The following is a 19,494-nucleotide window of genomic DNA, read 5'->3' on the forward strand; positions in this document are numbered from 1 at the left end:
CGAATCGTGGACGCTTAGAATACCCTTTCCTCTCTCACACTACAGCCATGGCCTCCGAAACCTTCGAGTTCCAGGCTGAGATCTCTCAGCTGCTGTCGCTGATCATTAACACCGTCTACTCCAACAAGGAGATCTTCTTGCGAGAGCTGATCTCCAACGCCTCCGATGCCCTCGACAAGATCCGCTATGAGGCCCTGTCGGACCCGTCCAAGCTCGACACGGGCAAGGACCTCCGCATTGACATCATTCCCAACAAGGAGGCCAAGACCATCACCATCCGCGATACCGGTATCGGTATGACCAAGGCGGTAAGTACAGATCTAAATCAGTGGGCGATCTGGTGAGCGGGACGCTAATACAAATATAGGATCTGATCAACAACCTGGGTACCATTGCCCGATCTGGCACCAAGCAGTTCATGGAGGCTCTGACTGCTGGTGCTGATATCTCCATGATCGGCCAGTTCGGTGTCGGTTTCTACTCTGCCTACCTGGTGGCTGACAAGGTCACCGTCATCTCCAAGCACAACGATGACGACCAGTACATCTGGGAGTCCAGTGCCGGTGGTACCTTCACGCTGACCCCGGACGTTGACGGTGAGCCTCTGGGCCGTGGTACCAAGATGATCCTTCACCTGAAGGATGAGCAGACCGACTACCTGAACGAGAGCAAGATCAAGGAGGTCGTGAAGAAGCACTCCGAGTTCATCTCCTACCCGATCTACCTCCACGTCCTCAAGGAGACCGAGAAGGAGGTTCCTGAGGAGGAAGAGGAAGAGAAGAAGGAGGAGGAAGACGAGGAGAAGAAGGCCAAGATTGAGGAGGTCGATGAGGAGGAGGAAGAGAAGAAGAAGGAGAAGAAGACCAAGAAGGTCAAGGAGTCCAAGATCGAGGAGGAGGAGCTCAACAAGACCAAGCCCATCTGGACTCGCAACCCGGCCGACATCACCCAGGAGGAGTACGCCTCCTTCTACAAGTCCCTCTCCAACGACTGGGAGGACCACCTGGCTGTCAAGCACTTCTCCGTCGAGGGTCAGCTCGAGTTCCGTGCCATTCTCTTCGTCCCCAAGCGTGCTCCTTTCGACCTCTTCGAGACCAAGAAGGCCAAGAACAACATCAAGCTGTACGTCCGCCGTGTCTTCATCACCGACGACGCCACCGACCTCATCCCCGAGTGGCTCGGCTTCATCAAGGGTGTGGTCGACTCTGAGGACCTTCCTCTCAACCTGTCTCGTGAGACCCTGCAGCAGAACAAGATCATGAAGGTCATCAAGAAGAACATTGTCAAGAAGACCCTCGAGCTCTTCAACGAGATTGCCGAGGACCGCGAGCAGTTTGACAAGTTCTACAACGCCTTCAGCAAGAACATCAAGCTCGGTATCCACGAGGACGCCCAGAACCGCCAGACTCTGGCCAAGCTGCTCCGTTTCAACTCGACCAAGTCCGGTGATGAGACCACCTCCCTCACCGACTACGTCACCCGCATGCAGGAGCACCAGAAGCAGATCTACTACATCACCGGCGAGTCCCTCAAGGCCGTGCAGAGGTCTCCCTTCCTTGACACTCTCAAGCAGAAGAACTTCGAAGTTCTGTTCCTGGTTGACCCCATTGACGAGTACGCCTTCACTCAGCTGAAGGAGTTCGATGGCAAGAAGCTGGTCGACATCACCAAGGACTTCGAGCTCGAGGAGAGCGAGGAGGAGAAGAAGGAGCGTGAGAAGGAGGAGAAGGAGTTCGAGGGTCTCGCCAAGGCTCTGAAGAACATCCTGGGTGACAAGGTTGAGAAGGTCGTCGTCTCTCACAAGCTCATCGGCTCTCCTTGCGCCATCCGTACTGGCCAGTTCGGTTGGTCTGCCAACATGGAGCGTATCATGAAGGCCCAGGCTCTCCGTGACACCTCCATGAGCTCCTACATGGCGTCCAAGAAGACCTTCGAGATCTCGCCCAAGTCCCCGATCATCCGCGAGCTCAAGAAGAAGGTCGAGGCCGATGGCGAGAACGACCGCACCGTCAAGTCGATTACCCAGCTGCTCTTCGAGACCTCTCTGCTGGTGTCTGGCTTCACCATCGAGGAGCCTGCCAGCTTCGCTGAGCGCATCCACAAGCTGGTGTCTCTCGGTCTGAACGTGGAGGAGGAGGCCGAGACCACCGAGGAGAAGCCCGCTGAGGAGGCTGCTCCGGCTGAGGCCACCGGCGAGAGCGCTATGGAGGAGGTTGACTAAATGACTGGTGTTCTGCCATGTGATACGAAGAAATATGGGTTGTAACAATTGCTTGCTAATGGGCCTTTGACGAAAAACAATTTTTTTTCTCTCATGCCTGGAACCGTGGTGGATTTTTTAAACGACTTTGGCGTTTTGAGCGTTTAGTTTGATGAATGAGTTTGTTTTTTTTTCTCTCTAATTAAGTAGCTCTTCGGAAAGTTTCTGTCTGTCCTCTTCTCTTTCTTTCAACTCTTTAATGTAACCACATTCTCCCTGAATGGACCAGAAGTTGCGTGTTTGCATTTCGAGAGGGTTTTTCGAAGATACAGCAGATTTGAAGTAAGTCTGTACGGAGTAGCTGGACTGCGTGAATGAAAAAAAAAAACTTTTTATATTAATTAATTCATCTATCATTGTCCCAGTAAAGTTAGTTACATCTCAGTCTTAAAGTAAATTAAGCTTAGCATATCTCCTGTGTACGGCGTATAGCGCCATGATAGATTTTTGTGGCGAAAATGAGAGTTCGTTAGTTCCGGAAGTAGTAGTGAGTGGGGTGTTTGAGGAGGATCGAAATTCTTAACGGCAGCTAGATATACACACGCATACTACCTACTTTCTAGACATGCGGAGATATATTAAAATAGTATTTATTTTTTATTCTCCATTATTGTGGGGGAAAAAGAAAATCGAGGGAAGCCATTTCGATTTATTCACTATATATAATAAAACAGAGAATGACAACAACCCACAACCAAAAAACCAAGATATATGGAGTTGCTTCTAAGCAAAAGACCCTTGTAACGTCAATGCCGACGCCATCAACACCGGAACGAGAAGACATCTAATACCAATATCCAAGCATCAAGGATTCAACAGCAAGAGACAAGAAGACAAAAGGACAAATGACAGAAGACAGACAAAGGAAAAAAATATCATAGTTGGTATATGACTTTCTGATCAACGATACCAATTTTGTTTCGTTTTTTTTTTTTTAGTTCTTCGAAATAGCATCTAACGCCTTCGCATCAGGTGACCGCAGGACATAGCTCAGGAGGAGCGAGAACGTCCTTGCGATGGAGCCTGCCTGCTCGGCGGTGATGCTCGGACTCCAGTAGCCCAGCTGAGCCTTGACGTCATCGTCGTAGATCTGCACGCCGATCGACATGTCGTACTGTATATTTTCGTTAGCATCGTCGTTGTCGTTGGTGTTGTGATGTGGTGTGTCTGGGTGTTCTTACCTCATTGGGGTCCCTGCCTCCGATGGACTCGAAAGTCAGCTTGGCCTCTTCCTCAACTGCAGCCTGCGACCGGCTGCCGTACTGCAGCGACATGATTGTGTTCCACAGCGGCTTCGACACGCCCCTCTCGCTCTCCAGCTGGGTGACTGCGTCGACCAGACCCTGCTGGTGCGGCAGACTCTCCAGGAACTCCTGGTGCGACGTCTCCATGAGCTGGGAAACGACGGCCGTCTCGTCGATGTGCATCCGGCACATCAGCATGTTGATCAGCGGGCCGACGAGACCGGCCACGCCGTCGACGGGCACATCTCGGTTGGCGGTCATGTAGCCGAAGAGGACGTTCTCGGAGCTCGTGAACTTGCGCAGGACGAGCGCCCAGATGGTCTGGATGACGGCCGCCATGGACACGCCGCGGGCCTTGCAGAAGCTCGGCAGCTGCGCCGCCTCCGGTGGGAGTTGGATCTCGATATCGCGTTGGCGCTGGGCCACTGTCTTCGGGGCCGTAGGGAGGTGGCAAGGTTCGGCCCCGGCGAAGTATTGCTTCCAGTACGCGATCGCGGGTTCGAGGTTCAGCTGCTGGAGGTAGGAGACATATCCGCTGAACTGTGGTCCCGGTCCTGCGGGCAGTCGGTCTTCATAAGCAAGCTGCAAGTCGTGCAGCATGATTCCCGTGGACATGCCGTCGTTGAGCGCATGGCTGATCTCGAGCTTGAAGTAGGCCTTCCCACTGGTTGTTTCGAACACCGTGAGCTGATTGTGAGGGCGCCGTTCTGTGTAGTCGAAGGACACGTGGGCTTCCATCGTCGAGCGCAGATCCAGGTCATCACACTTGATGTGCTGGACGTTTGCATCAGATTTCCGCAGAACGATCTGGTCGAACTCTCCACTGCGGGACATACTCGGCACGAAAATGGTCCTCAGGGCGGCATGGCGATCGACCACCTTTTGCCATGCAGATCGGACTTTGGCGAGACTGACAGGGGCGGTGGCGTCGGATGACGAGATGGAGTAGAGCATCTGCACCTCGTATGTGCCCGGCCACCGCTGCTGGCTCTGCAGCATTCGGTTCTGCATAGGGACACACGGGTAAATGTCTTCAACATCATCCGGCTTGAGACCAGCAGAGGACAGCAAGCGGTTGAGCGGGGCGAGTCCGGAGTCGTCCAGCGAGAGAAGAGGGAAATCGCTCAAGGTGATTGTGGCTTCGATGTTTTCCAGTTGGCTTGGCAGGACAGTCAAGGCGCGCTGACTCTCTTTGATCCAAAGGTCGATCTTGTCCTGGTGTTTCATGTTGGGGTTGAAGGTGAACGAGATCAGGGCCTGCCCTTCGCGGACCTCAGCCGAGATGTCGATGAACGCATAACGCCTCATGCCTGCTGCTTGGTCGGCGAACGTCTCTCCGGCAAGACGAGGCTCCTCGCGGATCAAGGCGTCGTCTTTCTCTAGCTGCTGGTAACGGCCGGCATAGTTGAAAAGAACTTCCATGTCTGAGTGGTGTTTGAAAGCCTCTTTTCCTGCGTCTGTCAAGTATCGGCTGGTGAAGTAGGCCCAGCCGTTGGTCGGCACCTTGCGTCTGAGATCTTTGGTCTGTTGGAGAATGCGCAAGATGTCCTTGTCTCCAGGAACGTGCAGAGGGCTCATGACTGTGAACCAGCCAACAGTGGCGGAAGGATCGACGTCCGTATCCCACGGCTCTCTGCCGTGACCTTCGATGAAGAAGGTCGGCACCGAACGGTCATCGAACACGGCGGCAAACGAGTGCATGATCGCAGCGAGAATGATTTCAACAGGCTCGGTGCGGAAAGCCGCGTTGCTGACGCCGAACAGCTTGGTTGTTGTCTCCGGGTCGAGGGTGAAAGACCTCTCAACAGTATTTCCATATACGTTCTGAGCGGCTGGCAGTCCCCAGTAGGAGACATCTGGCTCCGGAATATGAATGGGAAGGGCCAGTTCGGGCTTCAAGGTCTGGGCCTGCTTCTCTTGCAGCTGAGACCATGTCTGGAAGGACAATGCCTTTGGTGTGGAAAGAGTTCCTTTGCTCAAGAGTTCCTCGAGGTCATGCAGAATGATTCTCCACGAGACTAGGTCAACGACCAGGTGATGGGCAGTCACAAAGAGCACCTGTCCATCTCCATCGATGTTGAACAGATCGGCCGCAAAAATTGGTCCGGTCCTGACGTCCAAAGTGGCTGGGAGTTCGGAGAGCATTGTCGCGATCTCTGCCCGACCGGCAACCTCGTGCGCGTCAAACCGGTAGGACTCTGCAACATTGTTTGTGATGAGCTGAGTCCACTGGCCTGATGCGTCTTGAACAAATCGTGCCCGCAGCATAGAATGCTGGCGGACGACGGCATCGATTGCCCGTCCCAATTTTGACACGCTCGTTTTCTCGGTGAGCCGCAGGAGGAAGCTCTGGTTGAAAGTCGCCAATCGGCCGCAATCATCAACCTGCGCATATTCGAAGTAGTTCTGCTGGATTGGAGTCAATGCGAACGGCGTGTCCACGACCTCATCGAGTGTCACCTTCGACCCGACGTTGAAAGTTGCCTTGAGCGCAAGCTCGGAGATGTCCTGGCTGCGCAATATATCCTGCACAGAGAGTGAAATGCCCTTGGAGCGGCATTTAGATCGGACCTGCATGGCTGCAATCGAATCGCCACCGAGTTTCAGGAACGATTTCTTGAGGTCAACGTTGGGCATGTTGAGAACCTCGCCGATGATCTCTTGCAGACACGCCTCCTGAGGTGTAGCAAGGACCTCGGAGCTGTCCTTTGCGTCTGAGCTCATCAGCTCCTGGTAGGTCGCCTGATCTATCTCTTCCAACCACTTCTTCATTTCCAACCGGTTCATCTTGCCGTTTGCTGTCATGGGGATGGTCTCTGCAACCAACCAGATGGCAGGCACCATGTACACCGGGACGAGGTTTGCAAGCGCATCACGAATCGACGACACTTCCAACTGAGCCCGTTCCCTTCGCAGGCCGGTGAGCAGCCGCACTTTAGCCCCAGACTCTGCAGTGACGGGAACGGAGCGCAGAGCAAGGACAGAGACAAGGCGGTTCTTGCTGTAACCAGCTCTGGGGACCAATGCCATCGCATGGGAAACTTGGCTCTGGGCGAGGAGATGATGTTCGATCTCGGGAAGCTCAATTCGTTGACCGTGGAGCTTGATCTGGTTATCCTTGCGGCTCACGTAGGAGATCGTACCGTCCGAGTTGTATCTTCCCAGATCACCAGTCTTGTACATCCGACGAGGAGCTGCGGCTGGCTTGGTCCAGGCTGGGTTCTCGATGAAGGCCGCCTTGGTCTTTGCCTCATCGTGGAGATATCCCCTCGCGACGATTCTTCCCTCAATGACGATTTCACCCACGCAGCCAACTGGGAGCAGCCGGTTGTGGTCTGCGGGATCGCAAATCCACATCGAGCAGCCGATCGGGCGTCCGAGGTTGGCTGGGTTGCTTTGAAGGGTGGCTGGTTCTGCGCCAGAACAGTAGATACTGGTTTCTGCTGGTCCGTAGCAGATGATCAGGTCAAGGACATTGGCGAAGGACCGGATGTTCTCTGCAGTAGCGGCCTCTCCACCCAAGACCAGGGTCTTCAAGCCAGGCACCTCGTTCGGAGGCAGGAGTTGAGCCACGGTCGGAGTCAAGAATGCCCAGTTGACATTGAGCCTGTTAATCGCCCCAGCCAGGTCATCGATACGTTCCTTTTCGGAGGGTATGCAAATGCAGCCACCGCGTTGCAGGGTGGTGAAGATATCAGCCACACTGACGTCGAATGTGTATGCCGCAAATTGCAGAACTCGGGTGTCAGGGCCAATCTTCCACTTTGTTCCGTGGGCTCGAGAACTGCTGCTGAGAGATCCATGTTCAACGACGATACCCTTGGGTTTGCCGGTACTGCCGGATGTGAAAAGGACGAAGGCTGGGTTGTTAGGAGCCACAGTAGGAAGGACAGACGTAGCGGACAGATTTGCGATTGTTGATTGGGTCACTTCAATAACCTCGACGAGGCCTGTGAACTTCTGTGCATGCTGAGGGGCTGCAAGGAGGATCTTCGCGTCGATATCACTGAGGATCTCCTTCAGTCGTGCCAGCGGGTGGTTCGCCCCCAGATGGACACAGGCTCCTCCAGCCTTCAAGACCGCCAACATTGCCACAACGGTCCAGAGGGACTTATCGAAGCACAAGGGAACCAAGACTTCAGGCCCGACTCCCTTCTCGACCAGGTAATGAGCGAGGCGAGTGCTCAATTTGTCCAGTTCGAAGTAGGTGAGCTCTCCGTCCCACGAGCACACTGCCGTTGCTTCCGGCCGTTCTCTCACCTGAGTCTGGATGATTTCGTGGACACAAGAGTCCACGACTTCATGTGGAGCGGCTGCGTTCCATTCGATGAGCTGAGCGAGATCTTGTGGGCTCAGGACTTCGACATCACGAAGCCGTGCGACTGAGCTTTGGCTCACTTGACTGAGCTGATCAACAACGTGCTTGAACTGGTCCAAGACTCTCTGCATCTGAGCAGCTTCAATGACGTTACTGTCAAAGCGGACCTCGACGGTGACGGTCTGCTCATCGACCAAGTTGCATTCCATGACAATGGCGTAGGTGTCGAAGCCAGCGAAGAGTTCTTCGTCCTGGATTTCAGAGAGGAATGCGTCTTCGCCGCTGTCCACGTCTGATTGCTGCACCACGAACAAGTTCCTGAAGTTCAGGGCTGCTTGGACCTCTGGACCCAGCCCCTTGATTCTCTGCAAGCCGGTGTGCTCGTATGGAATCATCTCGGTAGCCTGAGTCTGGACCACCTGAAGGAAGTCGGAGACAGTCTGCTCACGGTTCAGGCGGATCCTCACTGGCACTGTGGTAAAGGTAGGAGCCACCATGGTCTCGATGCCAGCAACAGGGCTGTTGCGGCCAGACAGCGTGACGCCGAATACCACGTCGTCCGAGTCTTCGTATCGTGCCGTGACTATCGCCCATGCAGCCCTGAGGATAGTAGCCCTGACGATGCTGGAGCCGGAGGCCTGGGACACCGTGAAAGAACTGCAGAGCTGCTTGTTAGGCCGTGCCTCATATGACGCCGATGGAAGCTGAGGGAAGCTTGTCGGAGCTCCTCCTTCGAGCTGGGATCGCCAGAACTGCGAGGCGTCGTTTGGATCAACGGTGGCGAGGTACTGAATGAAGCTGCTGAAAGGCACCGAAGCGGGGACAGTCTCGCCGTTGTAGATACGTCTGACTGCCGAAAGCAGCAAGGCAGAACTGTATCCATCGTAGAGAGCATGGTGGATGGTCCACAGGAACTTGCTGCCGTCTGCGGTGATGGCGAAGTCGACCAGGGGCTGTCCATAACCGCCGAACTTGGCCTTTACCGCAATCATGTAGTCATTAGCAGATTCCGGTCGGTGCCAGGTGATCTTCTCCTGGACGACAACCTGAGCAGCGTGCGATGACTCGCCCAGGATGATTCTCGTCCGCAAGATCGGGTACAAGGAGACTGCCCTCTCCCAGGCATCCTTGAAGCGCTGGATATCCACATTGGCCAGGCGGAACACTCTAGAGGCAATATATGCTCCTTGTTGCTGAATGGAGAGTGCCATCAGTCCTTCCTGGAGTGGAGTAGCCGGGTAGATATCTTGAATGCTCTTCTCGTCGATGCCGCATTGCATTGCCGCGTCTCTCCGGACGGCGGACAGGGAACCGGCATCGAGGAGCGAGAAAGGCTGGCCGTCGGAGATCGTGCTAGGGGGAGCGGATTGCTTCGCGATTTCGGCCATCTCGCACAGTTTGGAGTGGCTGAAGATCTGAGCAACCGTGAGACTGATCTGCGAGTCACGGGCAGCTGCTGCGAGACGCATCGCCCGGATCGAGTCTCCTCCCTTCTGGAAGAAGCCATCATCTGCACCGATGGAGTCGATCGAGATCTTCAAGACTTCCGACCACAGCGCCTGCAGCTTCTTCTCCATGGGAGTGGACGGAGCACGCTTCAGCTTCGTGGCCTCAGCATCGGCCAGCAGATATTGTTCCAGCTGGGATTCGGGCAGATCCGATCCGATCTGACGCAGGGTCTTCCTGTCTTTCTTGCCCGTCTGCGTGGTGGGCATCTCGCTGATAACAATGTAGACAGTCGGCACCATGTAGGATTGCAAGGAACCGCTGAGCGACTTCTGTAGTTCGAGCAGTTCGAGCTTGAGCTCTTCCGTCATCGGCAGCAGGCCATTGTCTAGTTTCTGTGCTGCCATTGCGTCAGTGGGCTCAATGTGCAGGAATGCAGCCAGGGCTGGTTTCTCCACGTCGCCGCCCAGATAGATCCTTTCGACGGCGGACTGTTTTGCCTTCGTGAAGTTGCTGATCCGGATGTGGTGTTCGATTTCGCTCAGCTCGATCCGCTGCCCACGCATCTTGACCTGGGTATCTTTTCTGCCGATATAGTGCAGGTTGCCCTCCGAGTCGTACCGCACCAAGTCGCCAGTCTTGTACAGGCGCAGCGGCTGGGGGGTGATCTCCTTACTCCAAGCTGGGCTGTTGACGTACGCGGCCTGGGTCTTTTCGGGGTTCTTGACGTATCCCCGGGAGACAATCGGCCCTTCGACCAGCAGTTCTCCTGCGCATCCGATGGGAGTGAGGCGGTCATGGTTGTTCTTGTTCACGACCCAGGTCCGGCAACCCAGCCCCTTACCGATGTTTGATGGCGGGGTGTTGGGGGTCAGGACCGCCAGGGTAGCCCAGATGGAACATTCAGCAGGGCCATAGTTGTTGATGAAATGGACTTTGCCAACCCAGCGTTGGTAAAGGTCTGGTCGGATGATTTCTCCTCCTAGAGTCAGCCACTTCACATTTGGCACTTCCTCTGGTCGGAGCGTATCGGCGACAGTGGGCACGAGGAAGAGCCAGTTGACCCTGAGCCTGTTGATGGCGCCTGCAAGATCGTTCATCCGGTCGTACTCGGAAGGAACACAGACGCAACCACCGCCCATCAAGGTGGTAAAGCATTCGGCATTGGAGAGGTCGAATGTGTATGCTGCGAACTGCAGGACGCGGGCGTTGTGATCCATGTACATCGGTCCTCCTTGGTAGTACCTCATCGTGCAGAGACCACGATGCTCAATCATAACGCCCTTGGGCTTTCCAGTACTGCCCGAGGTGAATACAATAAGCACGGTGTTCTCTGGCTGGACGTCTGAAATGGGTCCGTCCGATTCCACGCTTGGGAGTGAATCAATGAAGGAAGGCTCAATCTTGATAATGTGAGGGACGATTCCTTCGAACAGGGAGGCGTGCTGCGGAGCCACAAGGACAATTGTGGCCTCAATGTCCTCAAGAATGGACATCATGCGAGGCATGGGATACGCCGGGCTGAGACCAACGCATGTGCCGCCAGCCTTCATGATACCGAGCATAGCAACGGTGTTCCATTTCGACTTGTCGAAGCAGAGAGCGACCTTGATCTCCGGACGGACTCCTAGAGATTTGAGATGATGTGCCAGCTTCGTCGACAGCACATCGAGCTCCGCAAAGGTAAAGTCGCCATCCCATGCGCAAATCGCCTGAGCGTGTGGCCTTGCTCGGGCCTGCTCTGATATAATGTCGTGCACACATCTGTTGTAAACCTCAGGCAGATCGCGATTCCAGACTTTGATCTCTTCGAGGTCCCGCGAGCTGAGTATTTCAACATCCTCCAGCCGCTTCTTGGGCGCTTCGTTCAGCTGCTGTACCACGCATTCGAAGTGGTTGAGAAGCCTCTTCATCTGCTCCGTCGGGATGATCGACTGATCGTATCGCGCTTCGATGCTGACGGCACCTTCTTCACCGAGGCCGCATTCCACAACCAAGGGATATGTATCGAACTGGTCGAGATGTCTGGGGACTTCTTGCAGGTCCAAGAACGGCTCGTCAGCCTCGGACGGCTGGACAACGAACAGGTTCTGAATTTCATCCACGGCGGCCCGCGCATCTGCGCCGAAGGAGCGGATATTCTGAAGACCGGTGTGCTCGAAGGGGATCATGGCTGTGGATTGTTCTTGAATAGCGTCCAGATAATCACGCACAACCATGGTCTCCAGGTTCAGGCGGACCCTGATCGGGACGGTCGTAATCGCAGGGCCGACCATTGTTTCGATACCAGAGACTGGTGCATTACGGCCGGAAAGCGTCGCCGCAAATACAACATCTTCAGAATCCAAGTACTGGGCGATTGTGAACGCCCAAGCCGCCCGCAAAATAACCGATGCCGTGTAAGCCGAGTCAGACTGCTGCGGCATCTGGAAGCGATGCACCTGCTTCTGATCCGGACGAACTTGGTGTCCAGAGGGGACGTCCGGAAAACTTGTTGGCCGTCCTCCCTTGAAGGAGAGCTGAGATGTCCAGAATTCCGTTTCGCCGGCAGATTGAACCTCGGAGAGATACTTGATAAAGCCCTTGTAAGGTGTCGTGCTGGGCGTGTCCAGCTCCTTGAAGATTCGTTCCACGTGCGAAAAGAGCAAGGAGACACTCCAACCGTCGTATGTTGCGTGATGGGCAGTCCAGACGAAGTAGGATGCGCCGTCTTCGCTGTCGATGATGGCAAGGCGAGTCAGGGGAGCGCCGTACGAGAAAGGAAGACTCATATCCTCTTCCAGATATGTCTCGAGGTCCCTGCCATGTGTCCAAGAGAGACCGGTGCTGAGGACGACCTGGAGTGACCCGGATTGCCGAGTGTCAATGATTCTGGTCCTCAGAATCGCTTCCTTCTTGATGACGGTTTCCCACGCGGCTTTGAACTTGTCCAAATCGAAACCAGCTGGGAGACGGAAAGCCTTTTGAGCGACATACGCTCCCTGCTGTTTCACCGACAGCGCCATGAGACCTTCTTGAAGAGGAGTGCACGGATAGATGTCCACGATATCCTCTCTGTTCACGCCACATTGTGACTTGGCCTCCTCGAGGATGGCTTCGAGACTGTCGGACTGATCTTTGATAAGGTTGAAAGGCTCGGAAATAGAGTCAGCTTCCACATCGTCGAGCAATGCCTTGGCAGCGGCTGCCATATCAGCCAGGATTGGGTATCGGAAGATGTCTGCCACGCTGATCGAGATGTTCTGCGTCCGCGCCGCTGAGACAACCTTCATGGCTCCAACGGAGTCACCGCCGAGCCGGAAGAAGTTGTGATTGACACCCAAAGACGAGGCGTCGATACCAAGCACATCAGCCCAGATCTTGTGCAGACTCTTTTCCATCGGCGTCGAGGGGGCCTTCTTCAATCCGTCCTCCAGCATGTAGTGCGAGGCCTGTTCCTTGGAGAAGGAAAGGACCGTCTGACGAAGGACGGCCCGGTCCAGTTTTCCGTTGTTTGTGAAAGGGATACGCGTGACGGGGACGTACATGGATGGGATCATGTATGTCGGGAGAACCTTCGACAATACAGCCTGCAGATTGACCAGCTGAGCCTGGAGAGCCGGGGAGATTGGAAGCTCCAGATTGCTCCGGTCTTTTTCTTGCACCTCGTCGTGGGGCAAGCTGATGAATGCAACGACTGTCTTGCCCCTGGCATGACTCGGGACCTCGATGGCGTCAATTGCAACTTGGTGGTCATCCGGCAGCTGGGCTTGAACCTGGTACATGATTTCATCGAGTTCGACACGTTGGCCGTTGATCTTGACTTGCGTGTCCCTGCGCCCGATGCAGCTGAGACTTCCATCGGTGTTGAATCGTACCAGGTCACCGGTCTTGTAGAAGCGTCGGGTCTTGCCGGATTGGCACTTTGCCCAAGTCGGGTTCTCGATGAACGCTGCGCTGGTCTTGACCGGGTCCTTGAGATAGTGGCGTGCCAGCATGGGACCCTCGATGAGGAGCTCACCCACACAGCCGACAGGCACGAGTTTATTGTGGTCCTGTGGATCGACCACCCAGACCAAAGCACCGTATGCGGGGCCGATATTTGTCGCGTTAGAGTCCCTGGAAAGCCGCTTGCTGACGGTCATGTTCACGGCACACTCGGCAGGACCATAGGCATTGAGGAGGGTCAAATGATCTGCCCAGTTCTCGACGGCTTCCTTGGTGACGGGCTCGCCTCCAAGGGACAGTGTCCTCATTGTTGGAACCTGCTCAAACTTAAGAAGACTGGCAACCGTGCTGGTCAAGTCGGCCCAGTTGCATCGGAATTTGTTGATGGCGCCAGCGAGGTTGTTCATCTTGTCGTAATCGGAGAACACACAAACTGTTCCACCACGCTGCAACGTGGTGAAAATGTCTTGGATGGACACGTCGAACGTGTATGCAGCGAATTGAGTCACTCGAGTTCCCGGTCCGATTCCAAGAGGCGGTCCCATTGCGGCTGCGCTGGTTGTCATTGCAGAGTGTTCCAGGACAATTCCTTTCGGTCTGCCCGTGGTTCCGGACGTGAACACGACAAAGGCAGGGTTGTTCGGAGCCACGCCCGTGGAAGGAGGGCCTGTAACCTTTGGCAGCTTCTCGAAAAGAGACTCTTCCACAGCGACGATGTGCTTGATGCGGGGGGTGTTTGCGAACAGGTGGCAATTCTGCGGCGCTGACAAGATGATCGTGGCCTCAACCTGTTCGATAAGACCTTCCAGTCGACTGATCGGGTGGTTAGGGTCGAGAGCAACGCAAGCACCGCCGGCTTTCAGTGTCGCCAGCATGGAAACGACAGTCCATGCCGATTTCTGGAAGCAGAAAGGCACAAGGACCTCTGGCCCAACGCCAAGTTCAACGAGGTGGTGGGCCAGCTGCGACGATACCTGGTCGAGCTCACTGTATGTGAAGCTGCGATCCCAGCCACATACTGCTTCCGCGTCGGGCTGAGAGAGGACAGTGTCGCGGATGATCTCGTGAATACATCTGTCGACTTTCACCGGGATCCTTGAATTGAAAGCTTCCATCTGCCGGAGATGGTCGTCGCTGACGAGATCGACGTCCTTGACTTGGTTCTTTGTCTGCAGGACGATCGACTCGACAGCTTTCATGAACGTGCTGCCGATGTTGACCGCTTGCTGGTGGACAAAGTCGGTGGTCCAGTATTCGAGCATAACCTTCACGCTGTCATTCGAGACACCGATGTCGAGGGCAACGATGTACTCGGTCGGGTCGTGTCCGTGAATGCCCTCAATGGCAATGCTGTGCTCTGCTCGCGAAGTCGAATCGTTGTTGTCGCGGTGGAAAGACATCACCGTGTTGAACAATGGCTGAGTGCCCAGTTTCAAAGCGTGCTGGATGGCAGCCAGGCCGCAGTATTGGTTTGGCAGACTCTGGATGAAGTTGTCTGCAGTGGTCTGGAGCGCGTCCTCAAGTGTAACGGTCGCTTGCAGATCGACCCGGCACACGAGCATCGTGAGGAAGGCTCCAATACCCTCTTGGATACCATTGAGAGGGACGTCTCGACCGGAAGACAGGTAGCCAAAGCACACCTGGTCAGACTCGGTGTATGCGCGAAGGGCAAGAGCCCACGCCACCTGGAAGAGATTCACGGGGGTGATGTTGTGCTCCGTACAGAATTTTACGATTGTCTCAGCCGGGACTGGGCAGTTGAGGTCAACGATGCCCAGCTTCCTCTCCTCTTTCGAATCCTCAAGGTATGCGAGAGCCGGGATCAGACATGGCTGCACGTCAGCCAGGTGTTCTTTCCAGAAGTTGACAGCCAAATCGACAGGGCGGTTCCGCGTGAAGGAGATGTAGTCGCTGTAGAGGAAGCCCGGTTTGGCCGGTAGCTTGCCGTCGTACGCGAGGACGAGGTCCCCGAGGAGATTGGCGATCGATTCACCGTCAATGATTGCATGGTTGATGTCAAGCTTGCACAGCGCCTCGCCGGTGGGGGTCTCGCAGATGGTGAGACGATGCGGAGGCTCGTTCCCTTGGAAGCCGATTGCTTCCTGTGTCTGGAAGAGAGCATCTGCTTCGGCCTTCTCGCATTTGACGTGGACAATTCGCGGGGACACCTCTTTGAGCACGACTTGGTCATACAGTCCGTCGCGACCCACACTGTTGATGAAGACAGTGCGCAGAGAGGAATGGCGTTGGACAACGCTCCTCCATGCATTCCGCAGCCGAGCAACGTCAACGGATTCGCCAGGCTTGGTTGGCGTGACGGCCATGGTGTGGTAGTACTGATAGAACTCATCCGAGGCCGTGTCCTGGCTGATTATCAACCCTTGCTGCATCGGCGAGCAAGGATAGATGTCTTCAACGGCGTCAAAGCGGATTCCCGCGCGAGGAAGCACATCGTTCACGAGCCTGTCGAGACCGCTGTACGTCAACGGGAGCAGAGGGAAATTGCTCAGTGTCGGCTCAGATTTTGCCGTCAACGACTGCGTAATTGCGGCAAGGAGGGATTCTTGACACTGGACAATCCACTCGTGGATGCCGGCTTGGTTTCGCATGTGCCGGTTATACACGAAGGAGAGTTGCATCTGGCCTGCGATGACCTCTGCAGTGATTTCGACCAGTGCAAAACGGGGCACGTTGCGACCGACGTCTCCTCCAGCAAGGTAGTCGCCTCCCGCAAGGTATTTGTCCCGTGGCTCGTGTCTGAAGAGAGCATCGTCTCTTTCCAGTTGCTGGTACAGACCCAGGTAGTCGAAGGACAGCTCCACCTCGTCGTGATGACCGAACGCCTTGATTCCCTCGGGGTTCAGGTACCGAGATGCGAAGTACGGTCGGCCGTTGTCGGGGACGCGACGTCGGGTGTCTTTCACGCGCTTGATAACGTCCATGATGGTGTGCGCCCGGTCGTACTCGATGGAAAGAGGGTACATGGTGGTAAACCAACCGACGGTGTCCGAGATATCGATGGCGCCATCCCACGGTTCACGGCCGTGGCCTTCACGGAAAAGCGGTGGCAGCGGCCGGTCCTTGAACGTCCTGCCGAAGGAGAACAGCAAGGACGAGAGAAGGAAGTCGATGGGTTCCGTCTGCAAGGCAGTGTGGCACGCGTGGCCGAGCAGCAACGCCGTGGCTTCTTGGTCGATCACAATGCGCTCTTCACGAGTGTCGCCCATCGTATTTGGCTTGCCGTTCATCTCCCAGTATTCAAATAGGGGCTCAGGGACATCGTAAGGCAGCGTGGCAGCACGGAACGAATCTCCCAGGGGTCGATTTTCGTGCTCGTACTGCAGTTGAAGCCAGGTCTGGAATGGCAATGGCTTGTCCGATGTCAACATGCCTGTGTTCAGGAACTCTTCGAGATCCCGCATGATGACACGCCATGAGACGAGGTCGATGATGGCATGGTGCGCCACAAGGAAGAGGATGTCGCCGTCGCCGCCAGTCTGGAACAGATCTGCTGCGAATACGGGTCCCCGTTGGAGATCCAGGACCCTCTGCGTCGCTGCCATGCCAGATTCAATCTCTTCGGGGGTTCCTGATGCGTGAACAGTGAAGCTGTACGAGTTGGCCGCCTCCGGCAGCACTCGTTGTGACCATTCGCCGTTGTCAGGCTTTGTCCAGCGCGCTCGCAGCATCGAATGTTGTTGAACAACGGCCTCGAGTCCGGCCTGGAGGTGTTCCGGTGCAATCTCCCTGGTAAGACGCAGCAAGAAACTCTGGTTGAAATGATTCTCGCTCGCGTTTTGGACGTCCTCAGAGAGCTTGCTGGCGTACATCCGCTGGACAGGCGACAGGCCAAACGGCGTGTCGAAGCTCTCTTCCTTGCTGAAGGAAGTTGCGTCGGCAGCGGTGGCAGAAAGGGCAAGCTCTGCAATACTGCCGCTTCGTAGAATATCCTTGAGGGTGATGGCGATCCCAGCCTTCCTGCATTCCGCCATCAGCTGCATCGCGGAGATGGAGTCTCCGCCGAGACTCAGGAAGGACCGGTTCAGGGGGACCTGGTTAACACGCAAGTTGAGCGTCTGACTGATGATGTCTCGCAGCGTTCGCTCCGTCTCCATTATCTCGCCTTCCTCGTCGTCCTTGGGTTCGAAGTCGACAAAAGTGTTGTAGGTCTCTTCGTCCAGCTCGATGATGCTCTTCTTAACTAGCGTGCGGTTCAGCTTTCCGGAAACCAACAGCGGGATGCTGGCAACGACCAGCCAGGTTGTCGGCACCATGTAAGATGGCAGAAGACCGGAGAGCTTCTCACGGATCGCGGCAATGGTCGGCTCTGCCGCTTGACGAGCCTCAGGGGAGATCAGGCGCAGGCCCGAGTCTGCACCCGTGGCTGCCTCGGATGCAGAGTTGTGAAGCGAGACGACCGCGACAAGGCGCTGCTTGAGGATTCCCGATTCGGGCAGGATGACCATGCCGTGCTCGACGTTGGAGTCGGTGGACACATGGTGCTCAATTTCACCCAGTTCAATGCGCAGACCGCGCAGCTTGACCTGGGTGTCTTTGCGGCCGATGAAGTGGAAGCTGCCGTCTTCCGAGTTGTACCGTGCCAGATCTCCAGTCTTGTACAGGCGTCGAGGCTTCCCTGAGCGATCGAGCGGGCCCCAGGCTGGTCTCTCGATGAAGGCAGCAGCCGTCTTCTCTGGCATGTCGAGGTAACCCCTGGAGAGGATGGGTCCCTCGATGAGCAGTTCGCCGACGGCGCCGACAGGGACGAGACGGTTGTGGTCTCTGGCGTCGACGATCCAGCAAACTCCACCAACGGCATGGCCGATGTTGCGAGGGTCGGTGTCTTTCGTGACGTCTGGGTTACCCACCGCAGCGATCGAGCACTCACTCGGACCGTAGCCGTTGATCAGTTGGACGTGTTCGGCCCAAGTCTCGATATCCACTTTTGCGAGAGCTTCACCTCCCAAGATGAGGGTTTTCAGGCTCGGGACGTCGCTTGGCTTGACGAGCTTGACGAGCGAGGGCGTGAGGAAGGCCCAGCTGATGTCGAAATCGTTGATGATGCTGGCGATTCCCTGGCCCATGGCCGACTCGTGTGGTGTGCACACGCATGCGCCAGAGATCAGAGCTGTGAGGATCTCCAAGATACTGACATCGAAGCAGTAGGATGCGAGTTGGAGAACCCGGCTGTGCGGGTGAAGGTTGCCTCTCTCTGCGTGTCGCAACGCTCCACTGCAGAACGCCCGATGTTCAATCAGACAGCCCTTTGGCTGTCCAGTACTTCCCGAAGTGAAGATAACATAAAGAAGATTCGCCGGGGTCACGCCAGACTTGGGGAGAGAATCACGAGGGGGGAGTGCTTCCACCGTAGCGCGGTCGACTGCGACAATCTCCAAGATAGAATAATCGGCGAACAAGGATGCCTTCTGCGATGAAGCCACCACCACCTTCGCCTTCACCTGCTTGATGATCTCCGCTCGGCGACTCGGCGGATGAGCCGGGTCGAGGAAGACCATTGCGGCACCTGCTTTTAGTACAGCCAAGATACTTACGATTGCCCATGCGGATTTCTCAAAACAGAGAGGCACGATGACCTCCGGACCAATACCCAGGTTCACTAAGTTGTTAGCAAGACGGGTCGAGAGCCGATCCAGCTCCCGATACGTGAATTGTTCATCCCAAGCACTTACCGCGAGAGCCTCGGGCTGGCTCTCCACTCGACGCTGAATGAGCTCGTGGGCGCAGTGGTTCTCCGTGATGGGGTCCTCCTGGTTCCATCGCCAGATCTGTTCGCGGTCGCGCGCACTGATGAAGTCCACGTCGCTGACGGACTGTTGGTCGTCGGATACTACCTCCGACAGGGTCTGTGCGAATGTGTGGGCAATGTTGAGGGCGAGCTCTTTGGACAGAGCCTGGGGCGAGTACGCGAGGGTCATCTCCACTGCCGTCGAATCGACCCAGAGTTCAACGTCGCGCTGTAGCCACGGTTTGTCGTTTGTCAACCACCATTTTGTTTTTCTTGATTGCGGCTGACTCACCTGAATCTGGTTTCGCTGGGCCAGTCCTTCCTGGAATCTCACCAAGGTGTCAAGGAGAGCCCGTCCGTCAGACACATCAGCATTGGGGATCGCCGCATCGCCGTCTGCGCGAACGACACGCAAATCACGCATCAGGTCGGCGACGATGGCTGTCTCGTCGACCTGCAACTCGCACCGTGCCACATCGTCGTGTCGGTTGACCGCAACAAATTTGATGTTCTCCGTATTTGTGTACCTCCACAACAGGAGCGACCAGGCCGT

The 19,494-nt window shown here is 55.7% G+C and overlaps 2 protein-coding genes across 2 annotated transcripts; one reads left to right on the plus strand and one right to left on the minus strand.

The window, feature by feature from the left end:
* Positions 1 to 47: 47 nt before the first annotated feature.
* On the plus strand, positions 48 to 2,221 carry VTN77DRAFT_9037 (uncharacterized protein; the record flags this gene model as incomplete). The annotated part of the gene is made up of 2 exons (XM_069425601.1): positions 48 to 308; positions 368 to 2,221. 2 exons carry the CDS (start codon positions 48 to 50, stop codon positions 2,219 to 2,221), a joined length of 2,115 nt encoding a protein of 704 aa, XP_069274256.1.
* A 973-nt stretch (positions 2,222 to 3,194) lies between these two features.
* VTN77DRAFT_9038 (uncharacterized protein) lies at positions 3,195 to 18,279 on the minus strand (the record flags this gene model as incomplete). The annotated part of the gene is made up of 2 exons (XM_069425602.1): positions 3,195 to 3,374; positions 3,442 to 18,279. The coding sequence occupies 2 exons, from the start codon at positions 18,277 to 18,279 to the stop codon at positions 3,195 to 3,197; spliced, it is 15,018 nt and encodes a 5,005-aa protein (XP_069274257.1).
* Positions 18,280 to 19,494: the final 1,215 nt, after the last annotated feature.

Source organism: Rasamsonia byssochlamydoides (genome assembly GCF_041956645.1).
Source record: "Rasamsonia byssochlamydoides strain NRRL 3658 unplaced genomic scaffold VTN77scaffold_80, whole genome shotgun sequence".
NCBI classification, from domain to species: Eukaryota; Fungi; Ascomycota; class Eurotiomycetes; order Eurotiales; family Trichocomaceae; genus Rasamsonia; species Rasamsonia byssochlamydoides.